This window comes from Mytilus galloprovincialis, chromosome 8 (assembly GCF_965363235.1).
Source record: "Mytilus galloprovincialis chromosome 8, xbMytGall1.hap1.1, whole genome shotgun sequence".
NCBI lineage: Eukaryota > Metazoa > Mollusca > Bivalvia > Mytilida > Mytilidae > Mytilus > Mytilus galloprovincialis.
In genome coordinates, this window is record NC_134845.1 from 8,926,298 (window position 1) to 8,948,235 (window position 21,938).

The following is a 21,938-nucleotide window of genomic DNA, read 5'->3' on the forward strand; positions in this document are numbered from 1 at the left end:
GTAAGAATTCTTATTGTTTGTAGATTTATAGCATATCATGTATATCCAAAGTAAACATGTCACAATCGTTTTAGTGATAGCCTTTTCGGACATTCGACATTAAAAAAAAGAGAAGAAAAACCGCTTCCACCCGCAAATCCAAATAGGAGTAAGAATTCTTATTGTTTGTAGATTTATAGCATATCATGTATTATATCCAAAGTAAACATGTCACAATCGTTTTAGTAATAGCATTGTATAAGTTTTCTAATAACTTCAAAAAAAGGTCAGCACACCTGTCACTTTGAAGGGATTCTTATTTGGGGGGTTCTGATCCCGGATCCCGCTTACTGTTTTTGGTCGGATTCCCGTATCCCACTTACTCTATGTACGTAAGCAATTCTCATTTTTTTTGTAATTTCCCATGTCCCGCTAGACCTCATTTCCCATGACTTTCCCGTGTCACACTTACAAAAAATCGGCAATCCTGCGTCACGCTTAGACCCCAATGAGACCCACTTTGAAGTAATTACTAAATTAATGTTGATGTACCATTAGTTCAAATAATTAGGACGTCTTGGAAGGGTATTTAAAATTTTTACTTTGACACCTTCCTGCAATGATGTAAGGCATCAACGAAAAAAATATAATTGCCTTTCAAGACGTCATAATTATTTGGACTAGGGTACCATATGATGATATTGAACTGACCTCATACTCAATAGACAATACTTTTGATAAGTAAAATATACATCAACAGACAACATGCAGACATCTTATACGTTCAGGTATTTCACATCCAATCTTTTATAGTAATGTTCTTTACAAAGCCCAAAAATGTCAGCATTCACCATGTTTGCCTCAAAAGCTATCCAAACATTTAAACAGACTTATTCGGAAGGGATTTACTATAGGTTGTCAGGTTATTAAGGTTAAAGCTTGATAAGTCAGAACGGATACATGTCAACTCGTACTTTCGGCAACTCGTACTCAACCAACTCGTACCCTTTTTTTACCAACTCTTACCTCTACCAACTCGTACTTCTACCGAGTTGTACCCAATATTTTTTAACATTATAATGCTTCATTTTTTATTATTTTGTAGTTGATCTACTGATAGGATTTATTTTTAAAAAAAATCCTCAAGTGTCACATTGTGCTTGATCCATAGAATATTTGAAAATGATAATTTTTACAGAATATTGCGATGGACACGTTGTTTGTTGATGTGTTACATATGGACCATAATTTGCTATTGGGCTCCGTTTCCTATAACTATAGAAAAGTGATAAAATTTGAATTACTGTAAGAAAAGTTGTAACTACATCTAAAGATGCCATTATTTTTATTAACATACAAGTGTATGCTACTCTTCCCTAGAAAAAAAATTGAAATATACGAATTTCAAAGATTCTACAACCGTATTTTTGTGTCGTTTCTCGCGTTACTTTTTGCTTCCGAAGAGCATAACGCTGACTGATTTATAGATAATCGTCACCGGCAAATTCGTAACTTTTGCTTTCAAATAACAAAGAACATCGACCAATAAGAATAGTGAGAAGAAAATGCCGAGAACTATAAGTATTTATGTAGCAGATGTAAGAACAGTGGCGTGATTTTTGTGTCCGATTTCGTAACGCAAATTTTAGATGATGTAATCTGCTTTGTTGTAATAGAATTCTTAAAAACAATATGCAAATATGAACTCTCGCGAGATGTTCAAACAGGTAAATCAGAGATGATTTACATTCTTGTTTTGATCTTCGTAATAATTAAGTAAGAAAATGACGTTATCGTTATGCGTTACATTTCACACGAAACAGAAGTCCAGTTATTTATTAAAATTGTTTTTGTCCTTAAGTTCTAATCATTTCCGGTCATACGTGAAACATGTGACTAACATGTGATCACGCCCTTACAGCCGGACATACGATATACTAGTTCTAAACATTGTTTTTGTTTCCAACGGGATGTTAGCAAACATAATCTGTAGACTTGTTTCGACTTGTTTAAAAAAGGAAAATACAATTTTCAAAGAGATTGCGCCGGGGGTCTATTATTATTCCTAAGTGCATAATGTTACATACGATCTTGTGTGAAAATAAATGCCCAATGACTTGACAAAATCGATTTCAAATTTGACAGACGTTTAAACACACTACGTTTCCCAATAACGATGTAAAGAGTCCTTGGAAAATTCAATCGAAATTACGTCTCTTATCATGTTGCCGATGTTCGTTGGATTGATTTTGCTTCAGCAGTAAATATTACTGGATATTTTAGGTGAATAAAGATAATTAAATGAAAAATGCATGTTAATATACCGTTACACTAGGAATGTACAAAGTTGGTAACTTTGTCACAATTTTTAATTATTTTTTTTTATTCATGTTCTGCAAACACTTTTCAGAAACTCAATAAACTTGTCAAAGGAAAAGTAAACTTTTACCAGGCATGACTTGAAAGGAAGTACTTTATTGATTTTAGCCCACTAAAGTAGGTTAAAATGTGGAAACCATGTAGATGGTGTACAGGTCACAAATATCACATGGTGCCTATTTTAAAGATTTTAATTCAAAGTTAAAAGTTTTTTTCTTTACTGGATTTAAAGAAGTTTACATTGCCAATGATTTGGAATAAATTTTATATAACTGGAATTTCAAAACCAAATATAAATATATTTTTTTGGCCAAAACATCAAGATACAACGATTATGGTATCCTGTATCAATGAAGAAAATATGGAAAATTCTGAATAAATTGTACTAATTGTTTTCAAAACAAGCACATATTTAGGAGTTTTATAATACTGTTAAATTTAAGATGGATTTTAAGAAAAAGTATACTGTTCAGATTATTTTAAGCAGATTTTGCAATAAAATAAAACTAAAAAAATGCTTTCGGTTTCTTATGGTTTCCTGTCACGTTTAAAAAAAACTTTAATATAACATTGAAAATAGATTTTAAATATTAACATGAAGCAAGTAACACTAGTAATGGTGTTTATTTATGCCTTTTGAATTATATTGTGCAAAATAAAGAAAATAAAGATTGGTTTCCTGTTTGGTTTCCTGTCACGTAAACGGTGAATCAAAATGTATTAATTTTTTCTCGAAAAACTCAATTGTTCCATTCATACTATTCTAACACCAACACAACCCACAAAATAAAAGTTAAAATTTTAGAACTTATAAAAAAGGATACAAAAAGAAACCAAAGGCCGAATACCAAATTATGGTCCATATATTGTTTTTCATTCATTTTTAGCTCACCTGGCCCAAAGGGCCAAGTGAGCTTTTCCCATCACTTGGCGTCCGTCGTCCGTCGTCCGTCGTCTGTCGTCCGGCGTCGTTAACTTTTACAAAAATCTTCTCCTCTGAAACTACTGGGCCAAATTACACCAAACTTGGCCAAAATCATCATTGGGGTATCTAGTTTAAAAAATGTGTCCGGTGACCCGGCCAACCATCCAAGATGGCCGCCATGGCTAAAAATAGAACATAGGGGTAAAATGCAGTTTTTGGCTTATAACTCAAAAACCAAAGCATTTAGAGCAAATCTGACATGGGGTAAACTTGTGTAACAGGTCAAGATCTATCTGCCCTGAAATTTTCAGATAAATCGGATAACCTGTTGTTGGGTTGCTGCCCCTGAATTAGTAATTTTAAGGAAATTTTGCTGTTTTTGGTTATTATCTTGAATATTATTATAGATAGAGATAAACTGTAAACAGCAATAATGTTCAGCAAAGTAATATTTACAAATAAGTCAACATGACCGAAATGGTCAGTTGACCCCTTTAGGAGTTATTGCCCTTTATAGTCAATTTTTTACCATTTTTCGTAAATCTTAGTAATCTTTTACAAAAATCTTCTCCTCTGAAACTACTTGGCCAAATCAATCCAAACTTGGCCACAACCATCTTTGGGGTATGTAGTTTGAAAAATGTGTCCATTGACCCAGCCATCCAATCAAGATGGCCGCCATGGCTAAAAATAGAACCTTGGGTAAAATGCAGTTTTTGGCTTATAACTCAAAAACCAAAGCATTTAGAGTAAATCTGACATGAGGTAAATTTGTTTATCAGGTCAAGATCTACCTGCCCTGAAATTTTCAGATGAATTGGACAACCCGGTTTCGGGTTGCTGCCCCAGAATAAGTAATTTTAATGAAATTTTGCTGTTTTTGGTTATTATCTTGAATATTATTATAGATAGAGATAAACTGTAAACAGCAATAATGTTCAGCAAAAAAAGATTTACAAATAAGTCAACATGACCGAAATGGTCAGTTGACCCCTTTAGGAGTTATTGCCCTTAATAGGCAATTTTTAACCATTTCGTAAATCTTAGTAATCTTTTACATCTTCTCCTCTGAAACTACTTGGCCAAATTACACCAAACTTGGCCAAAATCATCATTGGGGTATCTTGTTTAAAAAATGTGTCCGGTGACCCGGCCAACCATCCAAGATGGCCGCCATGGCTAAAAATAGAACATAGGGGTAAAATGCAGTTTTGGGCTTATAACTCAAAAACCAAAGCATTTAGAGCAAATCTGACAGGGGTAAAATTGTGTAACAGGTCAAGATCTATCTGCCCTGAAATTTTCAGATAAATCGGATAACCTGTTGTTGGGTTGCTGCCCCTGAATTAGTAATTTTAAGGAAATTTTGCTGTTTTTGGTTATTATCTTGAATATTGTTATAGATAGAGATAACTTGTAAACAGCAATAATGTTCAGCTAAGTAAGATCTAGAAATAAGTCAACATGACCAAAATCGTCAGTTGACCCCTTAAGGAGTTGTTGCCCATTTTATTCAATTTTTAACAATTTTCACTAATTTGGTAAATTTTTGTAAATTTTTACAAAATATTTTTCACTGTATCTAAAGGTCCAAGTTTATTATAGATAGAGAAAATTCTAAGTACCAAGAATGTTCAGTAAAGTAAGATCTACAAACACATCACTATCAGCAAAACACAATTTTGTCATGAATCCATCTGTGTCCTTTGTTTAATATGCACATAGACCAAGGTGAGCGACACAGGCTCTTTAGAGCCTCTAGTTTTATATAAATAAGGCCGTTAGTTTTGAATTGTTTTAAATTGTCATTTTGGGGCCTTTTATTAACTGACTATGCTGTATGGGCTTTGCTCATTGTTAAAGGCCGTATGGTAACCTATAATTGTTAATTTCTGTGCCATTTTGGTCTCTTGTGGACAGTTGTCTCATTGGCAATCATACCACATCTTCTTTTTTGTATGTCTTTTTTTCGTATATTTTATATATATAATAAATGCCTTTCTAATCCTTTTGAAACCATAAAGCAATGAGAGCACTGTATGTATAAAGCAAATTGCAAAAGATTTATAATATTCTTTTATTAGATACTGTAATCAATAACAGATAAGAATAACAATACATTAAATCATTCAATTTATCTGAATCAAATTTCATTTGATAACTGTTCATCACATAATTTCATATAATCAAAAAGTCTAAGGACTATAAATGATTATAATGATTAGCATTTGATAAGCTTACAATTATGATTGCATCTTATTAATAAAATCAGAAAGTTTTTTTTATGCCCCATTTATGGGCATTATGTTTTCTGGTCTGTGTGTCTGTCTGTTCGTTCGTTTGTTTGTCCGTCCGTCCCGCTTCAGGTTAAAGTTTTGGGTCGAGGTAGTTTTTGATGAAGTTGAAGTCCAATCAACTTGAAACATAGTACACATATTCCCTATGATATGATCTTTCTAATTTTAATGCCAAATTAGAGATTTCCCCCTATTTTCACAGTCCACTGAACATAGAAAATGATAGTGCGCAGTGTTCTCCACAGGCCGATATGACGCTGCGGTGCCGCAGCGCCTTCATAATATTTTCGTAAATCCCGCAGCGTCTTAATTGGCCGCTGTTCCTTGATACTTGATCCCTGAGTATGTATATTTTCACATTTTCATAGTAAATGTTGGTTGTTAAGTTGCTAATCATCGCTGAGAGGTCGGTCAGTGTTACGCAATATCTGATAATTAGTTTTACCTGAGCCACCCTTATCTCAGCCTTATCGGACTATGTTATTATGTAATAGCGTAAATGATCATCAAGAAGATAGATATTTTCAGAAGAAAATTTAAAAATTTAAAAACTTTAGTGCAGAAATTGAAGAAATAGATCGCAAATACATTGTATTTACACATTGTATGTGTGATTACTTGACCATTTAATTAAATAACGAATTTTTTCATTGGTCGAGAAGAAGAATCTATTTAAACACGACCAATGAGCGTGTTCAATACACGTGATAAATGTGAATACACATTGCGAAAGATATTTACGATGAAAATTATGAATGAGAGTATTTGTAGTTGAAAAAATTAAAATAAACTTTGATTAACGATAACAAGAAGTGATTTATTTTAATTGAAAGTGAAAAATGTTGCTTGCAAGATAAATTGGTCTCAAACTGTCATATTTTTAGAACTAAAATGATCTTTGAACATCGATCGTGAATCCTTGTGGGAAATATGTGACAATTAACACGGGTATGGAATCGTCGCAGCTTAATTCTGTATAATGTCACCAGTAAATACTTTGAATGGTCTTAACTTTAACGAAGTTTCGTTTATATCTACTTGCCAAAGATAGGTTTTAACAATAATGCACACAGAAGCGTAAATAAATGTCAAACTACGGAAAATGGTCAGCTGTTCATTAAAATATTTTTGTTTTAAAAAGTTGTATACCAAATATTAACCATATTCGATTTTTTAATTCTGAATGAACATGCTCTCTGCAAATAACAAAGGGGTGAATTCTAAGCAAAAGGCAGATGATGAAAGTAGAAGTATTTTTTCAGACCAATGACTTCTAATGAAAAGGGAATTACACCTCCGATCCGTCTTCACTCAGCTGTCAGTATACGCAGATATTATTGCTTCCCCTAATCCCAACCGAGCTAAAGTTTTACGAAGTGATAAAAGCAAGCACCATGTTTCTGGTTTCAGTGACAAGTGGCTGACTGAGTTTTCATGGCTTAGAAATGTTAAAGGGGGTATAAGCAAAAGTTATTGTGAGAGGGGGTTTTCAACCCCTAAAGAGGATAAAGACAAAGTTGAGGAACAGACTGTCCAACAAAATAGCATTATCTTGAAACAATATCCCTAGAAGGAGTAGAGAGTACAGAGATGAATATTTGTATTTTGACATCTTTAATGGACTGAATATAAATAACTTTTGTGTTTAAATCAATTTATTTCATATATATTCTTGTAATTCATTAAAGGACACCTCCGGGTGCTGGAATTTCTCGCTACATTGAAGACCTGTTGGTGACCCTCTGCTGTTGTTTTTTATTTGGTCGGGTTGTTGTCTCTTTCACACATTCCCCATTTCCATTCTCAATTTTATTTGCATTATTAAACACAACACAAAAGATTATAACTCATATTGCATGTCATGATTTATGACTGATTAATTCAGATCACAAAAGTTCAGTATAAAAAAGAGTTACGCGCCCTTGAATTTTGCGCCTTAGAAAAATCCTGGGGTTGAACACTGGTGCGGATAGGGCATCCTTGTACTGGGGACACATTCTTGTTTATTTATATGTTGCTATATAATGATATACGAAAAAAGAAAGTTACAACAACTATGCATACAAATAATATAAAATAAAGCATGTGTACGAGTTGGTAAAAATAGGGTATGAGTTGGTCGAGTACGGGTTGACGAAAGTATGAGTTGTTGTGTACCCGTCAGAACTAAGTAATGAAGTATATACATATTTAAGTAATGACATTCACAGTTTAACTGAAATTCTCGGTGGGAATGTAAATGTTTTGTTGGTCTTAATTTTTTTTTGGAAAGATGCAAATAATATGTATTATTTCTACTACTGAAAATTTACACAATTGATTTTTGTCGTATTTTTTATAGGAATGTTCTATTAACAAATGATTAATTTGCAATTTATAAGCTATGTTTTCATAGATTATTCTTTATCAAATTTTATATCCCATAAAATAACATATAAATAGCATGCAACTAATTTAATAAAAAATAAAAAAATAAAATCAAATTATTGTGTTTTTGATCAAAATGTTGCAATTCTTAAAAATGTATTTTAAATGTTAGATTAAATAAGGACAAATAAAACATAAAGTTTGCATCTTTCTTTCCAGGTTTTAAAACTCAATTGTGAAGAGGGACAGAGGAGTTTAAAACTATTAACAAGAATGAATATTCCGTGCATGAAACCTAGTAAATTTCACCAAGCTTTATCACACATCGACAATGAGTTTAGAGATCCTAAGATTCTATTAGAACAATACCCAACAGATATTCCAACAACCCATGAATTAATTTATCTTATACAATCACAGTATGGAGACATTGAAGGGAAGATGATAGCTGACCTAGGATGTGGGGTTGGTGTGTTAGGTATAGGGACAGCACTTTTAGGAGCCAGTTATGTCCTTGGAATAGATATAGATCAAGATGCATTAGAATTATGTCAAGAAAATATTGAGACATTAGACTTGGAGAACATTGATTTACTTCAGTTAGATGTTACAAATTTAACAAGTGAACACAGCAGTTCTACTGTAAAAGGTGAATCTAGTGAAAGTGGGAAAGATTGCAGTTCAATCTCGGGAAAATTTCATAAATGTTTTGATACAGTTATAATGAATCCACCTTTTGGAACCAAAAACAATGAAGGAATTGATATGAAATTTGTGCAAATAGCGCTTGATATGGCAAATAATTCAGTTTATTCATTTCATAAAACATCAACGCGGACATTTATACAGAGGAAAGCTAAAAAATGGAATGTAGGAATGGAAACACTTGGAGAAGTCAGATTTCTGATTCCACAGATGTATAAATGTCATAAAACTAAATCTGTCGATATTCAAGTAGACTTTATAAGATTTTCTCATAAATAAATAATTACAAGTTTACTTGTGACTTAGTTTTAACCCCAGAATTTTCAATGACAATTGTGTTTTCCTGGTAGTTTTAGAGGAACCTAGGTCATGTACATGTAGGTCAAGGTCAAACTCTCAAAGGTCTTATAAATAAAAATGTCAGTAAAATACTAAAAATGTAATGATTTTGGTGAAATCAGTATAATAGTAACCTCTGAGGCTCTGACCAAGTTATTGTCAGGAGAAAGTCAGAGTTAAGTTCCTTCTGCTGAACATGCTGAAATATCTGGATAAGTTAGAAGATAGACGGATAGATTACTGGTATCTAAAATCAAACACAGAATTATTTTGATGGTAAAAGTTTAAAAAAGAACAGAGAGATAGGATAGCATAAATAACTAGTGTTTTTGATGATCAGATCTGAAGTTGAACGTTTATAGTTGTAAACTTGGTAAACATAACTATCGATCAAAAAATTAAAAAAAGAGCATATATATTGATAAACATTTTGTAATGGAATCACAAATCATTTAATTTATATGTATTTCATGTATGTACATCATGTATAACAATTTTAATTGAGTAAATTGTATGAAAAATAACACTTTTTTTTAATTAAAACAAGGACTTTTTTTAAAGCATTTCTTTTGATTAATCATTTACACCTGCTTGCAATCTTTATCTTTTTAATTATTATAGTCATATTTTTATTAACAAGAAAGCTATACACCCCTTTCCTCCTTTTTAAAACAAGATTAGTTGTCACATGCATTGAATGTCATACAATGACAGGGTTCAAAGTTTAGTCTGAAAATTCAAATCAGAGGCTGATTTAGAGGTGAGCCACAGGTTTTGGTGAAAGCAAATGTTGAATTTGTTACCATGATTGTTATCTTTTTTTGTGTTGTGGTCTTGCTGTATGTATATTGAATAATGAATGGCTTTTATACCATTCAAGATGTCAGTTTTCATTAACTTCATCTGGTATCCTGCAAAAAGTTTGAGGCTTAAATATCCGATGAACCATGGAGGCTTGGTACCAGGCACCATAATCAAGATATGCACCGTAAGTAAAACAGTGGGCAGTACTAGTTGATACCAATGATGGCAAGGGGACAGTCCAAACCTTTCAATGTTGAAAAGGAACAAATTTGGCAAAAAATCAAATATGGAACAGATAAATAAAAAACAGATAACTACATGTAAATATACTAAGTGTTCAACACAGACAATAAGGGTGTTCTTTATAATGGTCATTTGTTTACCATTTTTTACAGCAAATACAAAAGCAAAAAATTATGTTTTCTGGGTATTACAGTATGAAAAAGAATAATGGTACAACAACAATAAGAAATCTTTGCTTCATATTATTTATAAATTAAACAGCAATATGCAGTAAACATAGTCCGAGTACACAGTTATCGTCCTTTGATTTTCGTTGTCCACAAATATAGTCCTTAATGTGGACAGTGTGTTACTTGCCAATTTTTGTTATACCCCTTCCAAATTTAATTCTCCATGTTTTATGCCTCATATAACAAGTTGGGGGGTGAAATGACACTGTAAAAAAATTTGGGTCATAAATATTTAGGTAAAGTAGTGATTAGGTCCAGCTGAAAAAGGTCAAAAATTAGCACTTCGGAAGCTGTCAAAAGATTTCAAGACCCCCTTAACACAAAATTGTCCATATTTTGAGTTAGAGCTGATGAAGTTTTCTATAATTTTAAAACTAATATGATATGTTATTTGTATGTTTTCTTTCCATTTAAAGTACAATAAGTACATATGTAAGGATTATTTATAATCAAAAAGCTTCACAAATTTAAAATTGCTGGAAAATATTACATCTTCATGTAAGGCTCCCCTTCATTGGAAAACCTCCATTTTTAGTCACAGGCTCATATAAATTTGACTTTTGAAAAAGTATGCTAAGTCTGATATATCAAATGAGTACTCTATTGCTTTAAATACATGATGTATTATATATTAAGGCATTTTAAAAGTATTTTTTTGCAATATTTTAATTTTAAAAGCCCCAAATGTTGATAGTTGAAATTTCTCAATTTTAACGTTTAAATTTATCACGTAAAGTTGAATATAGAATTAATCATAGTGTCTATAATATATATCCTATTGTTATGAAACTTTGTAAGCAGTCTTATAATATATTAAGCTTATGTCATACCAAGTTTTATAAAGATTGGTCAACTTTTTCTATCCTATTAGGTCCGAGTACACAGTTATCGTCCTTTGATTTTCGTTGTCCACAAATATAGTCCTTAATGTGGACAGTGTGTTACTTGCCAATTTTTGTTATACCCCTTCCAAATTTAATTCTCCATGTTTTATGCCTCATATAACAAGTTGGGGGGTGAAATGACACTGTAAAAAAATTTGGGTCATAAATATTTAGGTAAAGTAGTGATTAGGTCCAGCTGAAAAAGGTCAAAAATTAGCACTTCGGAAGCTGTCAAAAGATTTCAAGACCCCCTTAACACAAAATTGTCCATATTTTGAGTTAGAGCTGATGAAGTTTTCTATAATTTTGATATAATTTGTCCCAAAAGTAGTACAACATACTGTAAAAATGTTATTGAGAAAGCGCAGGTGGGATTTTTTTTATTTACATTTATTGTCTAAAAGAAATGCACTACGAAATAACTGTGTACTCGGACCTAAGACATAAGAAATAATCACAGAAGACTATCCAATATAGTGAATATATATACATAATAGGTATCTAGAAGATTCTAAACAGCCTTCTTATACCATTATGTACAGAAACTTTGCAGTTTGTCATTTGAAATAAAGTTATTTCCCTTTGACTATTTAAGAATAGTATATATCAATTCTTAAAAAATGGTCATTAAAATAACATTGCAGACAGCAATGCCTTTAACATGTTCACAGTTATGACAGTATGCTCTTACCAAAATGGTTACATTCAACCGTCATGACCGTATTTTCTGATGACAACATTAAAATATCTAGTCAATGAGTGTCAACCAATCATTTTGAATTACCTTAAGATTCACTTATGTTGAACTGTTTCTTCATTTCCTTGCTCTTCAAGATGACATTATTTCAATGTATCAAAGACACATTGGTGTCCTTTGGCTGTTTTCTGCTCTTTGGTTAGGTTTTTGTTACTTTGGCCTATTCCCCATTACTATTCTCAATTTTATCACTTGAAATCTTGGATTTGTATTTTGCCAGTCTCTACCGTTAAACACTAGTCTGATGACCCCAAATAGTAAAAATTTATTAGCACTATTAAGTTTTTGCCAATCACATACTAACATAGGAAAAATAGGAAGTATTGGTCTTCAGACTAGTTGTCTGAAAAGATTTGGTGCAAACTGGTGTGTTTTAATTGTATAAAGAGTTCAGGCCCTTGTAACTTTGAAAGATGGGTTATAGACCTTATAGTTATATACAATGTGACTACAGACGCAGTTGCTATTAATTAAATGTATTTTTTTCAAATCTGATTCCCTTGTACCCCTATAGGTTTTTCATTTGTACATTTAATATATTTTCAGACTTTACAATGAAACCATGGAAACGGATATTTGGTATTATTTGATGTTGTTGCCTAGTACCCTGATTGTCTTGGTTATTTGTATGTTTATTAGATGGTTAGGACTGAAGTTTTATCAGCATAATTAGTGTTTGGTAGAGAATTATACACTTGTTATACAACTACAGTATATCAAACTTAAGTAAGGTATGTTTTGGTAGAGAATTATACACTTGTAATACAACTACAGTATATCAAACTTAAGTAAGTTATGTTTTGGTAGAGAATTATACACTTGTAATACAACTACAGTATATCAAACTTAAGTAAGGTATGTTGAAATTTTTAGTAAATATTAGGATAAAAGGTTCTATCATGTTATGCATATCCATGGCTGTGTGAAATCAGACTTTTTTTTCTTTGAAAAATTTCTGCATGAAAAAAAGTATATAACTGGATACATATAATATGGTTTTCACCAGGAAATGGTTTCCTTTACCAATAAAAAATGACCTCCACATAATTATAATAGCACAATAGTGTTGAAAGTGGCGTTATACACTAATCAATCAATCAATCAATCAATCAATACATGTATTAAGAGGACCATTATGATGGTCTTCAGTAACAAAAGTTAAAAGCTTTAAAAAATATGTCACACCAGATAGATACATGTATTTTCAGTAACAATTAACATGATTAACAAATATTTTGTTTTCTTCCACCTAGATTTACAGAATGGACTTTGACTTATCAGATTGGACGGTGGATAGCAGTGCAGTACAGTTGAATAAACAATTATTTGATTCTACTGGAGGTCCCTTAATAAATGACTTATTTCAAAAGGTAAGAACAAGGTGTAAAAAGTGCTTTCACATGTTTTCACTTGTATCTTTTTGACATTGTAAATTTTATTTGACGGATCATCAACTGTCCTATAATTTTTTTTACAGCATCAACTTACTCTCTCGTCTGTTGTGAAGGTGAAAAAGAAAAAAAGAAAAAGCATATTACAAGTTGATGAAGATATACCAGTAAAACAAAGGAAGATTGATGAGGATAATAAAATAAATAATGGCATAACAGATATTAAATCTAAACAGTTGAAAACTGAAAAAAAGCTAGGAAAGCTGGAACAATTTAAAAGTGAAGGGAAGAATATCGTAGAAAAGAAACCAAGTGAAACACTGAAAAAATTGAAAAGGAAACATGATCCAGAAAATCAAGTTGATACAGTTAGTCCTGAAACAATTGAAAAAGGTAAAAAGAAAAGGATGAAAAAAATGAAGAAAGAAAATTCTGAAAATGACAATGATGTTGAACAGTCTGTTGGTGAAAAGGTTTCGAATTCAGAAACTTCTGAAATAGAAGCAAAAAAGAAAAGAAGAAAAAAGAAAAAGAATTCAAACAAGAAAAATAAGTATAAACATTTGGATGAAATGAGGAAAGCAAAAACATTAAGTTCAACTGATGAAATAGTTCATGCTGAACAAACTACAGGTGCTTGTTCTGAACATCTTAAAACATGTAAAGGAAAAAGTTCACAGAAGAAGTCAAAAGATGAATTAGTTCATTCTGAACAAACAAGTGGTACTGATCATATTAAAATAAGTAAGGCAAAAAGTTCCAAAAAGAGGTCAAAAGATGAAATAGTTCATTCCGAACAAACAAGTGGTACTGATAATATTACAACAATTAAGGGGAAAAGTTCCAAGAAGTCAAAAGATGAAATAGTTCATTCAGAACAAACAACCAATACATCATCTAAAGATATAAAATCACATTTACATAAGAAAAATAGTTCACAAAAGTCAAATGATGTGTTAAAAATTCCACAAAGCAGTAAAAAGGTTAAAGAATTAAACAAGACAGAGGAGTCTGTGAAAACAGTTCCAGAAGGAAAAAAAACATTAAGTGACTTTGAAAAGTTTAAAGCTCATAAGACTGAAAAGCATAACTTCAGAGATGATAAAGAAAGTAAAAAGTTACCTTTTAAGGTGTCAACCCTACAAAAAGTTCTAGGTGAAAGTATCAGTTCAAAGGATAACTCTAGCAGTACAGGGAAAACAGAGACTGGTTCCCAGTCTACTGGTAATCAGGTGGACAAGAAAGAAAAACATGAACACAACCCAGAGAAAGAAGAGAAAAAGTCAGGAAAAGACAAACATAAGCCTCCAGTATCATTACGTGAAAGAATGATGGACCAACTGAAATCTGCTAGGTTTAGGTGAGTTATTTAGGCAATGGTAGTTGTATAGGCAATGTTGGTTAAGTAGGCAATGGTAGTGGTATAGACAATGTTAGTTATATAGGCAATGGGCAAAATGATGGTAGTTATATTGGCAATGGTCAAAATGATGGTAGTTATATAGGCAATGGTAGTTATATAGGCAATGGTATTTTTATAAGCAATGGTATTTATATAGGCAATGGTATTTATATAGGCAATGTAAGTTATATAGGCAATGTTAGTTATAATGGATATGTTAATAATATAACATAAACAATATATATATAATAAAACAAAAAAGAAAATCAATTATGACAGCTATAGTACGCATGATATTTTTTTGGTTAAACAATTTTATTATCATATAATTTAGAGAACCAAAGACAAAAATAATATTATATACTCGACTCATTTTAAAAGAAAAACTTTATTCTGTAAATTTCGTTTGAACAATAATTTGCTAATTCATTGAATTGTAATTGCATGATAAATAAAGTTATACTGCAATCAGCTATTTTACTATACAGATAAAGCTATACGTATAAACGTTAGCTTTAAACGTCAATGACCTCAACTCACCTATAACGCCCCGCCTACTTACAGCGTCACGTCACAACCATGACAATGTGTAGTAGCAATGGTCAAACTTTTATGAATTTAAACCTGTTATGTCTTCAAATTGGTAATTTATATACCATGTTTATCAAATGTTATTAATTAAATTCATTTTCCCTTTCTAATTCCTTAAATTGTCAATGCTTACCGCCTAGACTACGCTCATAGGGAAATACCCCAAAATGGTATCCCAAGGGGGAAATTCCTAACACTTTTTTTTAATAATATTTGTTTCATATTTTTATTATTTTTTTATTTTTTTTATCGATTTCAGTATAAAAACAATATACGTATAGTGTCTTGAAATATGAAATTTATTTGTATTCGGCACAAACGGGAAAATGCTCGATAGAACCTCGCATTTTCCCGTTTCTAAGCCTCATACAAATAAATTTCATATTTCAAGACACTATACGTATATTGTCTAATTGTTAGAAATTTGAAACACCAAAATATTTTGAGAATAATTAAAAAGGAAATGCATGGTATCGAAACAGTGGTTTAAACACCATATATAAGTAATGGGAGATAACTCTTTATTTTAGATTTATTAATGAACAGCTGTATACCCAGACAGGATCTATAGCAGTACAGTTGTTCAAGGGTGATACAGAAGTAATGGGAGATAACTCTTTTTTTTAGGTTTATTAATGAGCAGCTGTATACCCAGACAGGATCTGAAGCAGTACAGTTGTTCAAGGGAGATACAGAAGCATTTAATTGTTACCATGAAGGTTTCCAGAACCAGGTGAACAAATGGCCAACTAATCCAGTAGATCTTATCATCAAACAGATCAAAGCAGAGTCAGTGTCTACTCTTTTTTCTTGTAAATACTGAATACATGTATACACACATATATATGCTTAAGTTTTGTATTATGAGGCACAGAAGGCCTTTTTTATTTATAAAGGAAGTAGGCTTGATCTTTTATTTTTGCAGACATTCAGTATTGGGCCTTTTTTGTGGGAATTTTTTATTTACATTATATCATGTACATATAAACTATGGAATAAATGATGATATTTTTGGGGAAACCTGATAGAGAGTTATATTTTTTCAGGAATTCTGGAGATGACACCCCTTTCTATCAAACTTGTACTTGTCTCATCTTTTGTTGTTTGATTATTGATTGTTGTTATTAAACATCACTTTCAAACCTATTAGCAATATTGTGGTGGTTATTTTTTATTGGTTTGGGGAAACTGGAGTGCCAAACAACAACCACTGAATAACAGGTTTCTGACCTGATTAATACCTATGTTTTCCTATATTATTGCTATGAAGATCCCAGCACAAAATCAAGATATCCAAGTTACAAAATGATGGGTATGTGTTTATCCATACTTGAAACAGTTATCAATATACATGATAAATCCTTTTAAGTGTAAAATCTGTGACAGACCACATATTTTTGTAAGAAAGATCCTTTCCTTCTTTTTCAGTGCCAGTACAGCAGTCATAGGAGATTTTGGGTGTGGTGATGCTAAGATAGCCAGAAATGTACCTAACAAAGTGCACTCCTTTGATCTTGTGGCTTTGAATGAACATGTGACAGTGTGTAATATTGAAAAGGTACCAGATTAGTTGATGGTTAGGAACCCAGTTAAAACTAATACTGGGGATTTAGATACTTGAGCAATGTTAATCTTACAAGTATCTGTTGGTTCTGGTTTCATAAATTTGTGTCCAATGTTTATTTATTCATATTGACAAACATAAAGGAAGATATTTTTATGCCCCACCTACGATAGTAGAGGGGCATTATGTTTTCTGGTCTGTGCCTCCGTTCGTCCGTCCGTCCGTCCGGTTAAAGTTTTTGGTCGAGATAGTTTTTGATGAAGCTGAAGTCCAATCAACTTGAAACTTAATACACATGTTCCCCATGATATGATCTTTCTAATTTTAATGCCAAATTATAGTTTTGACCCCAATTTCATAGTCCACTGAACATAGAAAATGATAGTGCAAAGTTCAGGTTAAAGTTTTTGGTCAAGGTAGTTTTTGATGAAGTTAAAGTTACATCAACTTGAAACTTAGTACACATGTTCCCTATGATATGATCTTTCTAATTTTAATTCCAAATTAAAGTTTTGACCCCAATTTCACGGTCCACTGAACATAGAAAATGATAGTGGGAGTGGGGCATCCGTGTACTATGGACACATTCTTGTTTCTTCAATTTTTAATTAAACTTTATATAACCAATGATAACTGTACATGCATGCATAATTTATTCTTAAGTACTTTGGAAATTAACAAAAATATAAAAAAAACAAACAGAAAAAAATTAATAAAAACCTATGTTATTGCTTTATTGAAATTAAACTACTTGACAACATTTCAAATGTACACTTTTCTTTGTTAGTTAGTGTAGGCAGTTTTACCTTTTTAAAAAATACTAAAAATTAAGAAAACAAAGATGCTTATATGAAATAAAATTGAGAAAGGAAATGGTGAATATGTCAAAGCGACAACCACCCGACCATAGAGCAAACAACAGCCGAAGGCAACCAATGGGTCTTCAATGTAGCGAGAATTCCCGCACCCGTAGGTGTCCTTCAGCTGGCCCCTAAAATATGCATAATAGTACAGTGATAGTGGACGTCATACTAAACTCCGAATTATACACAAGAAACTAAAATTTAAAATCATACAAGACTAACAAAGGCCAGAGGCTCCTGACTTGGGACAGGCGCAAAATTGCGGCGGGGTTAAACATGTTTATGAGATCTCAACCCTCCCCCTATACCTCTAGCCAATGTAGAAAAGTAAAAGAATAACAATACGCACATTAAAATTCAGTTCAAGAGAGGTCCGAGTCTGATGTCAAAAGATGTAACAAAAGAAAATAAATAAAATGACAATAATACATAAATAACAACAGACTACTAGCAGTTAACTGACATGCAAGCTCCAGACCTCAATTAAACAAAACACATATTCAACTATCCTGTTATACATTTTTTTTTTGTAATTCATTATACTCATTTAAATATTTATAGTTTAATATTGAAAGATGTATACATAAAATATGTGTATTTATATATTTTTTTGTGTTCCACAGCTTATGCACTTCTGTTGTCAACAATTTACTTCACTAATCCAGCATCTAGGGAAAGGTCCCTTGTGTATTTAAATGACATTATCAACGGAAGCGTCATTATTTTTTCCAGATTCCATTGAAAGACAGCTCATTAGATATTGCTGTGTTTTGTTTGTCATTAATGGGGACAAATTTGGTAGACTATTTGACGGAAGCTAACAGAGTGTTGAAGAAAGGGTATAAATAATTTAATGTAGACATCAATATCCAAATACTGAATAATCTCTAAATGTTGTAACATTCTTTATTGTCATGATTGTAGATTAGCAGAACACAATGAGTCGGCTTTTATTTTGCATATTTTGATACATAATGCAATTTAGCAATAAAAAGTAAAATCACAAAAATACTGAACTCCGAGGAAAATTCAATCGGAAAGTCCCTAATCAGATGGCAAAAATCAAAGGATAAAAAACGTCAAACATGTCAAACAAATGGACAACAACTGTCATATTCCCCGACTTGGTACAGGCATTTTCAAATGTAGAAAATGGTGGATTGAACCTGGTTTTATAGCGCTAAACCTCTCACTTGTACTACAGTTGCATAAATGTGATTTAATCTTAAAATCGTAATCTTAATATATTTACAAAGATAGAATATATTTTGCTTGATATTTAATTATTACATCTTTACATATATATAGGGAAGATAACTTTTTCTCTTTGGATTTATAAGTGGAATGTAGGACAGAAAGTCGCAGGATAAAAAGTCATGGACAAAAAGTCACAGACAAAAAGTCACGGACAAAAAGTCACAGGACAAAAAGTTACAACTCAGTTTTGAAATTATTTTTTTTTGGACAAGAAAACACTAATTTTGAAAAAAAAAAAAAAATTTCTTTTAACAATAATATATAAAGCAACTTTCTATTAAAATTTATTTCATCAACATCAATAATGATGAAATAATTGTTAAATATGAAAATAAGGTGTCAAACTAGCCACTTAAATGGCTTCATGGTGCCAATAGATATATCATTTACCTGATTAAAATTTAATAAATTTGCATTTATCAAAGCTTATGTACAATTTTCTAAACTTTAAAATTAATTATATATAATAAAAACAAAATATTTCAATATTTTTCTCTTGTATATTAGAAAAATTGTCATTTTATTATTTTTGACTTTTTATCCTGACTTTCTGTCCGTTTACCTACAAGTGCTACCTGTTAGTAATGTGTTTTAAATTCTAATTTTTTTTTAACTATGAAGTTTTGGTCACATCAAACTGAAACTTCGGACAATTGTACATATTTTTTTTTAATAATATAAGCCAGGTAAGGCTCTTGACCCAGATTTTCTGTTTTGTAGAACATGTACGCGGTATATGTGATTTTTGAATAGGATATTATGTACTATTGGAACATATTCTCGTTATTATTTATTTTAAAATTCAGAATGCAACCAACTCTAAAAAAATATTTGTGAAAATGTGACAAAACAGAACTATAGAATAGAATAGAATAGAATATTTTTATTTCCCAAATTACAGGGCCCATAAAGGGCATAAAATCAGATACAATTGATTTACATAATTGGTAACAACAACAATAGAGGCATATACATATATATTTGGAATATAAGCATTGGTCAGAATCAAGCTAAAAACCACATACATTGTATATATTGTGAATAAAAGAATAATAAAATTACATTATACATGTATATGTATTTATTCTCAAATTATTTACTTGACTTAGTGTCAGTGTTCATACCTGATCTCCTTAATTAAAAACAGTCACAAATATAACAGCCCAGTTTTTCCATAAGAGTAACATTTTCTTGGGTCAAGAGCCATAAAAATTTAGAAGATTTATTTAAATTTATAAAATTACAACAATTGTTAGAAATGTCTTTAAAAAAATCGTCCCTTTGAATATCATAAAGAGGGCATTCTAATAAGAAATGAAGCTCATCTTCAACTTTACCAAGTGAGCAATTAGAACAAAGACACTGAGATTTTTCTATATGCTTTTTTGAATATCTGTCTGTCTCAATTTTTAAAGAGTGAGCACTTATTCTTAATTTACAAATTGACTGTCTTTTTTTGAAGTCCTGCAATTCTAAATATTTTTCTTTTTTAAAACAATTTTTGATAGAAAAATAAGTACCAAGCTTCCCTTTTTGGGAGCTAATTGTTTGATACTTAAGTTTATTCCAAAATGTGAAATAACTTTTACATAGTTTATTTTTAACATACTGACATAAAGAACCAATTGATTGGTCAAAATTTGGTAATTCAATCTCTCTCTGAATATAATCTATACTAGAATACCATGTATTTACATTAGAGCTATGTAACTGTTTACAACATATAAATGCATCAAATAGTAATCCTTCTTTCAAATGTTCCAGTCTATGACAATATTTTAACATTGATAAAATTATAGTAAAATACATAGGAAATCTACCAAGCTCTGACATTACAGCAATATTACTTGAATTTCTATTTACACCAAGAATATATTTCATAAATTTGGTATGAGCTTTTTCAGAAGAATCCTGACCAAAGACTTTTTCCAATATATAATCATTATCTTTTTTACAAGCAGCTGAATCCGTTCTAAACATTCCCCATTTTTCACTGCCATATAATAGTATGGGTTTAATTGTATGATCATTAAGATGTAAAAAAGTGGCAATACTAGGGTTAGATGATGACAAGCATCTCTGTAGCTTAAAACAAGCTTTTAAAGATTTGTTGTATAATTCATCTTTACACTGCTTAAATATACCACTAGAAGTAAATGTGATTCCAAGATATCTGTATAATTTTGCACTTTCAATCTCTTTACCTCCAAAATGTAAGCAGCATTTTAAAAATTTTCCTGGCTTGTTAAAAATTATACTTTTTGTCTTTTTTAAATTTACATCAAAACACCATTCTAAACAATATTCATGTAACATATTAATTCTCTTTTGCAAGCCTTCCTGTGTTTCTGAAAAAATTACTACATCATCAGCATACATAAGACAATCTACTCTACGGTTATTAATATTTACTGGATCAGGACAAGATAAAAACTTGTCAGGTAGATTATTGATAAATATTTTAAAAATATTTGGGCTTAAAACATCACCTTGTCTAACCCCTATAAATGATTTAAAACATGGAGTCATTTCATTATCAATTTTAACACAGAGGTCACTTTTATTATACATATCTTTAATGATAGAATAAAACTTTCCAGTAATATTGTTTGTTAAAAGCTTATATCTGATACCCTCATGGATCACTTTATCAAAAGCCTGTTTAAAATCTACAAAACAGGCAAATAGTTTACCCCCCTTTTTACTTATATATTTATCGATAATGGTTTTTAAAACAAAAACATGATCAGATGGTCTACATTTTTTTGAAAATCCAATTTGACATGGATTAATCACTGATTCTTTTACCAAAAATTTATCTAGTCTGTTATTCAAAACAGAGTTAAACAATTTACCAACACAAGAGTTAATGGCAATGCCACGATAATTATCTGGTTTACTTGGATCACCAGACTTAAAAACAGCAGATAAATAGACTGATGACCATTGCATTGGATAAAT

At 31.2% G+C, this 21,938-nt stretch overlaps 2 protein-coding genes across 6 annotated transcripts in view; both read left to right on the forward strand.

The window, feature by feature from the left end:
* The window catches only part of LOC143085003 (uncharacterized), a 42,837-nt gene that overhangs the window by 98 nt on the left and 20,801 nt on the right, over nucleotides 1-21,938 (forward strand). The window contains exons 2-7 of one of the 5 annotated variants that reach the window (XM_076261122.1): nucleotides 12,456-12,640; nucleotides 13,163-13,279; nucleotides 13,387-14,660; nucleotides 15,921-16,082; nucleotides 16,722-16,851; nucleotides 18,453-18,559. In XM_076261122.1, the coding sequence (XP_076117237.1) occupies nucleotides 13,172-13,279; nucleotides 13,387-14,660; nucleotides 15,921-16,082; nucleotides 16,722-16,851; nucleotides 18,453-18,559 (1,781 nt within the window). In that variant the 5' untranslated portion in view covers nucleotides 12,456-12,640; nucleotides 13,163-13,171. Of the gene's footprint in view, nucleotides 1-12,455; nucleotides 12,641-12,681; nucleotides 12,765-13,162; nucleotides 13,280-13,386; nucleotides 14,661-15,920; nucleotides 16,083-16,721; nucleotides 16,852-18,452; nucleotides 18,560-21,938 lie in introns of those variants that run through there. The other 4 variants (XM_076261124.1, XM_076261123.1, XM_076261126.1 and 1 more) reach the window with 4 other exon arrangements.
* On the forward strand, nucleotides 8-8,946 carry LOC143085004 (rRNA N(6)-adenosine-methyltransferase METTL5-like). Its single transcript, XM_076261127.1, has 2 exons — nucleotides 8-148; nucleotides 8,167-8,946. Exon 2 carries the CDS (start codon nucleotides 8,221-8,223, stop codon nucleotides 8,929-8,931), a length of 711 nt encoding a protein of 236 aa, XP_076117242.1. The 5' UTR covers nucleotides 8-148; nucleotides 8,167-8,220; the 3' UTR covers nucleotides 8,932-8,946.

Coding starts and splice junctions, on each gene's coding strand:
- LOC143085004 (XM_076261127.1), top strand. CDS start 8,221: ATGAATATTCCGTGCATGAAACCTAGTAAATTTCACCAAGCTTTATCA.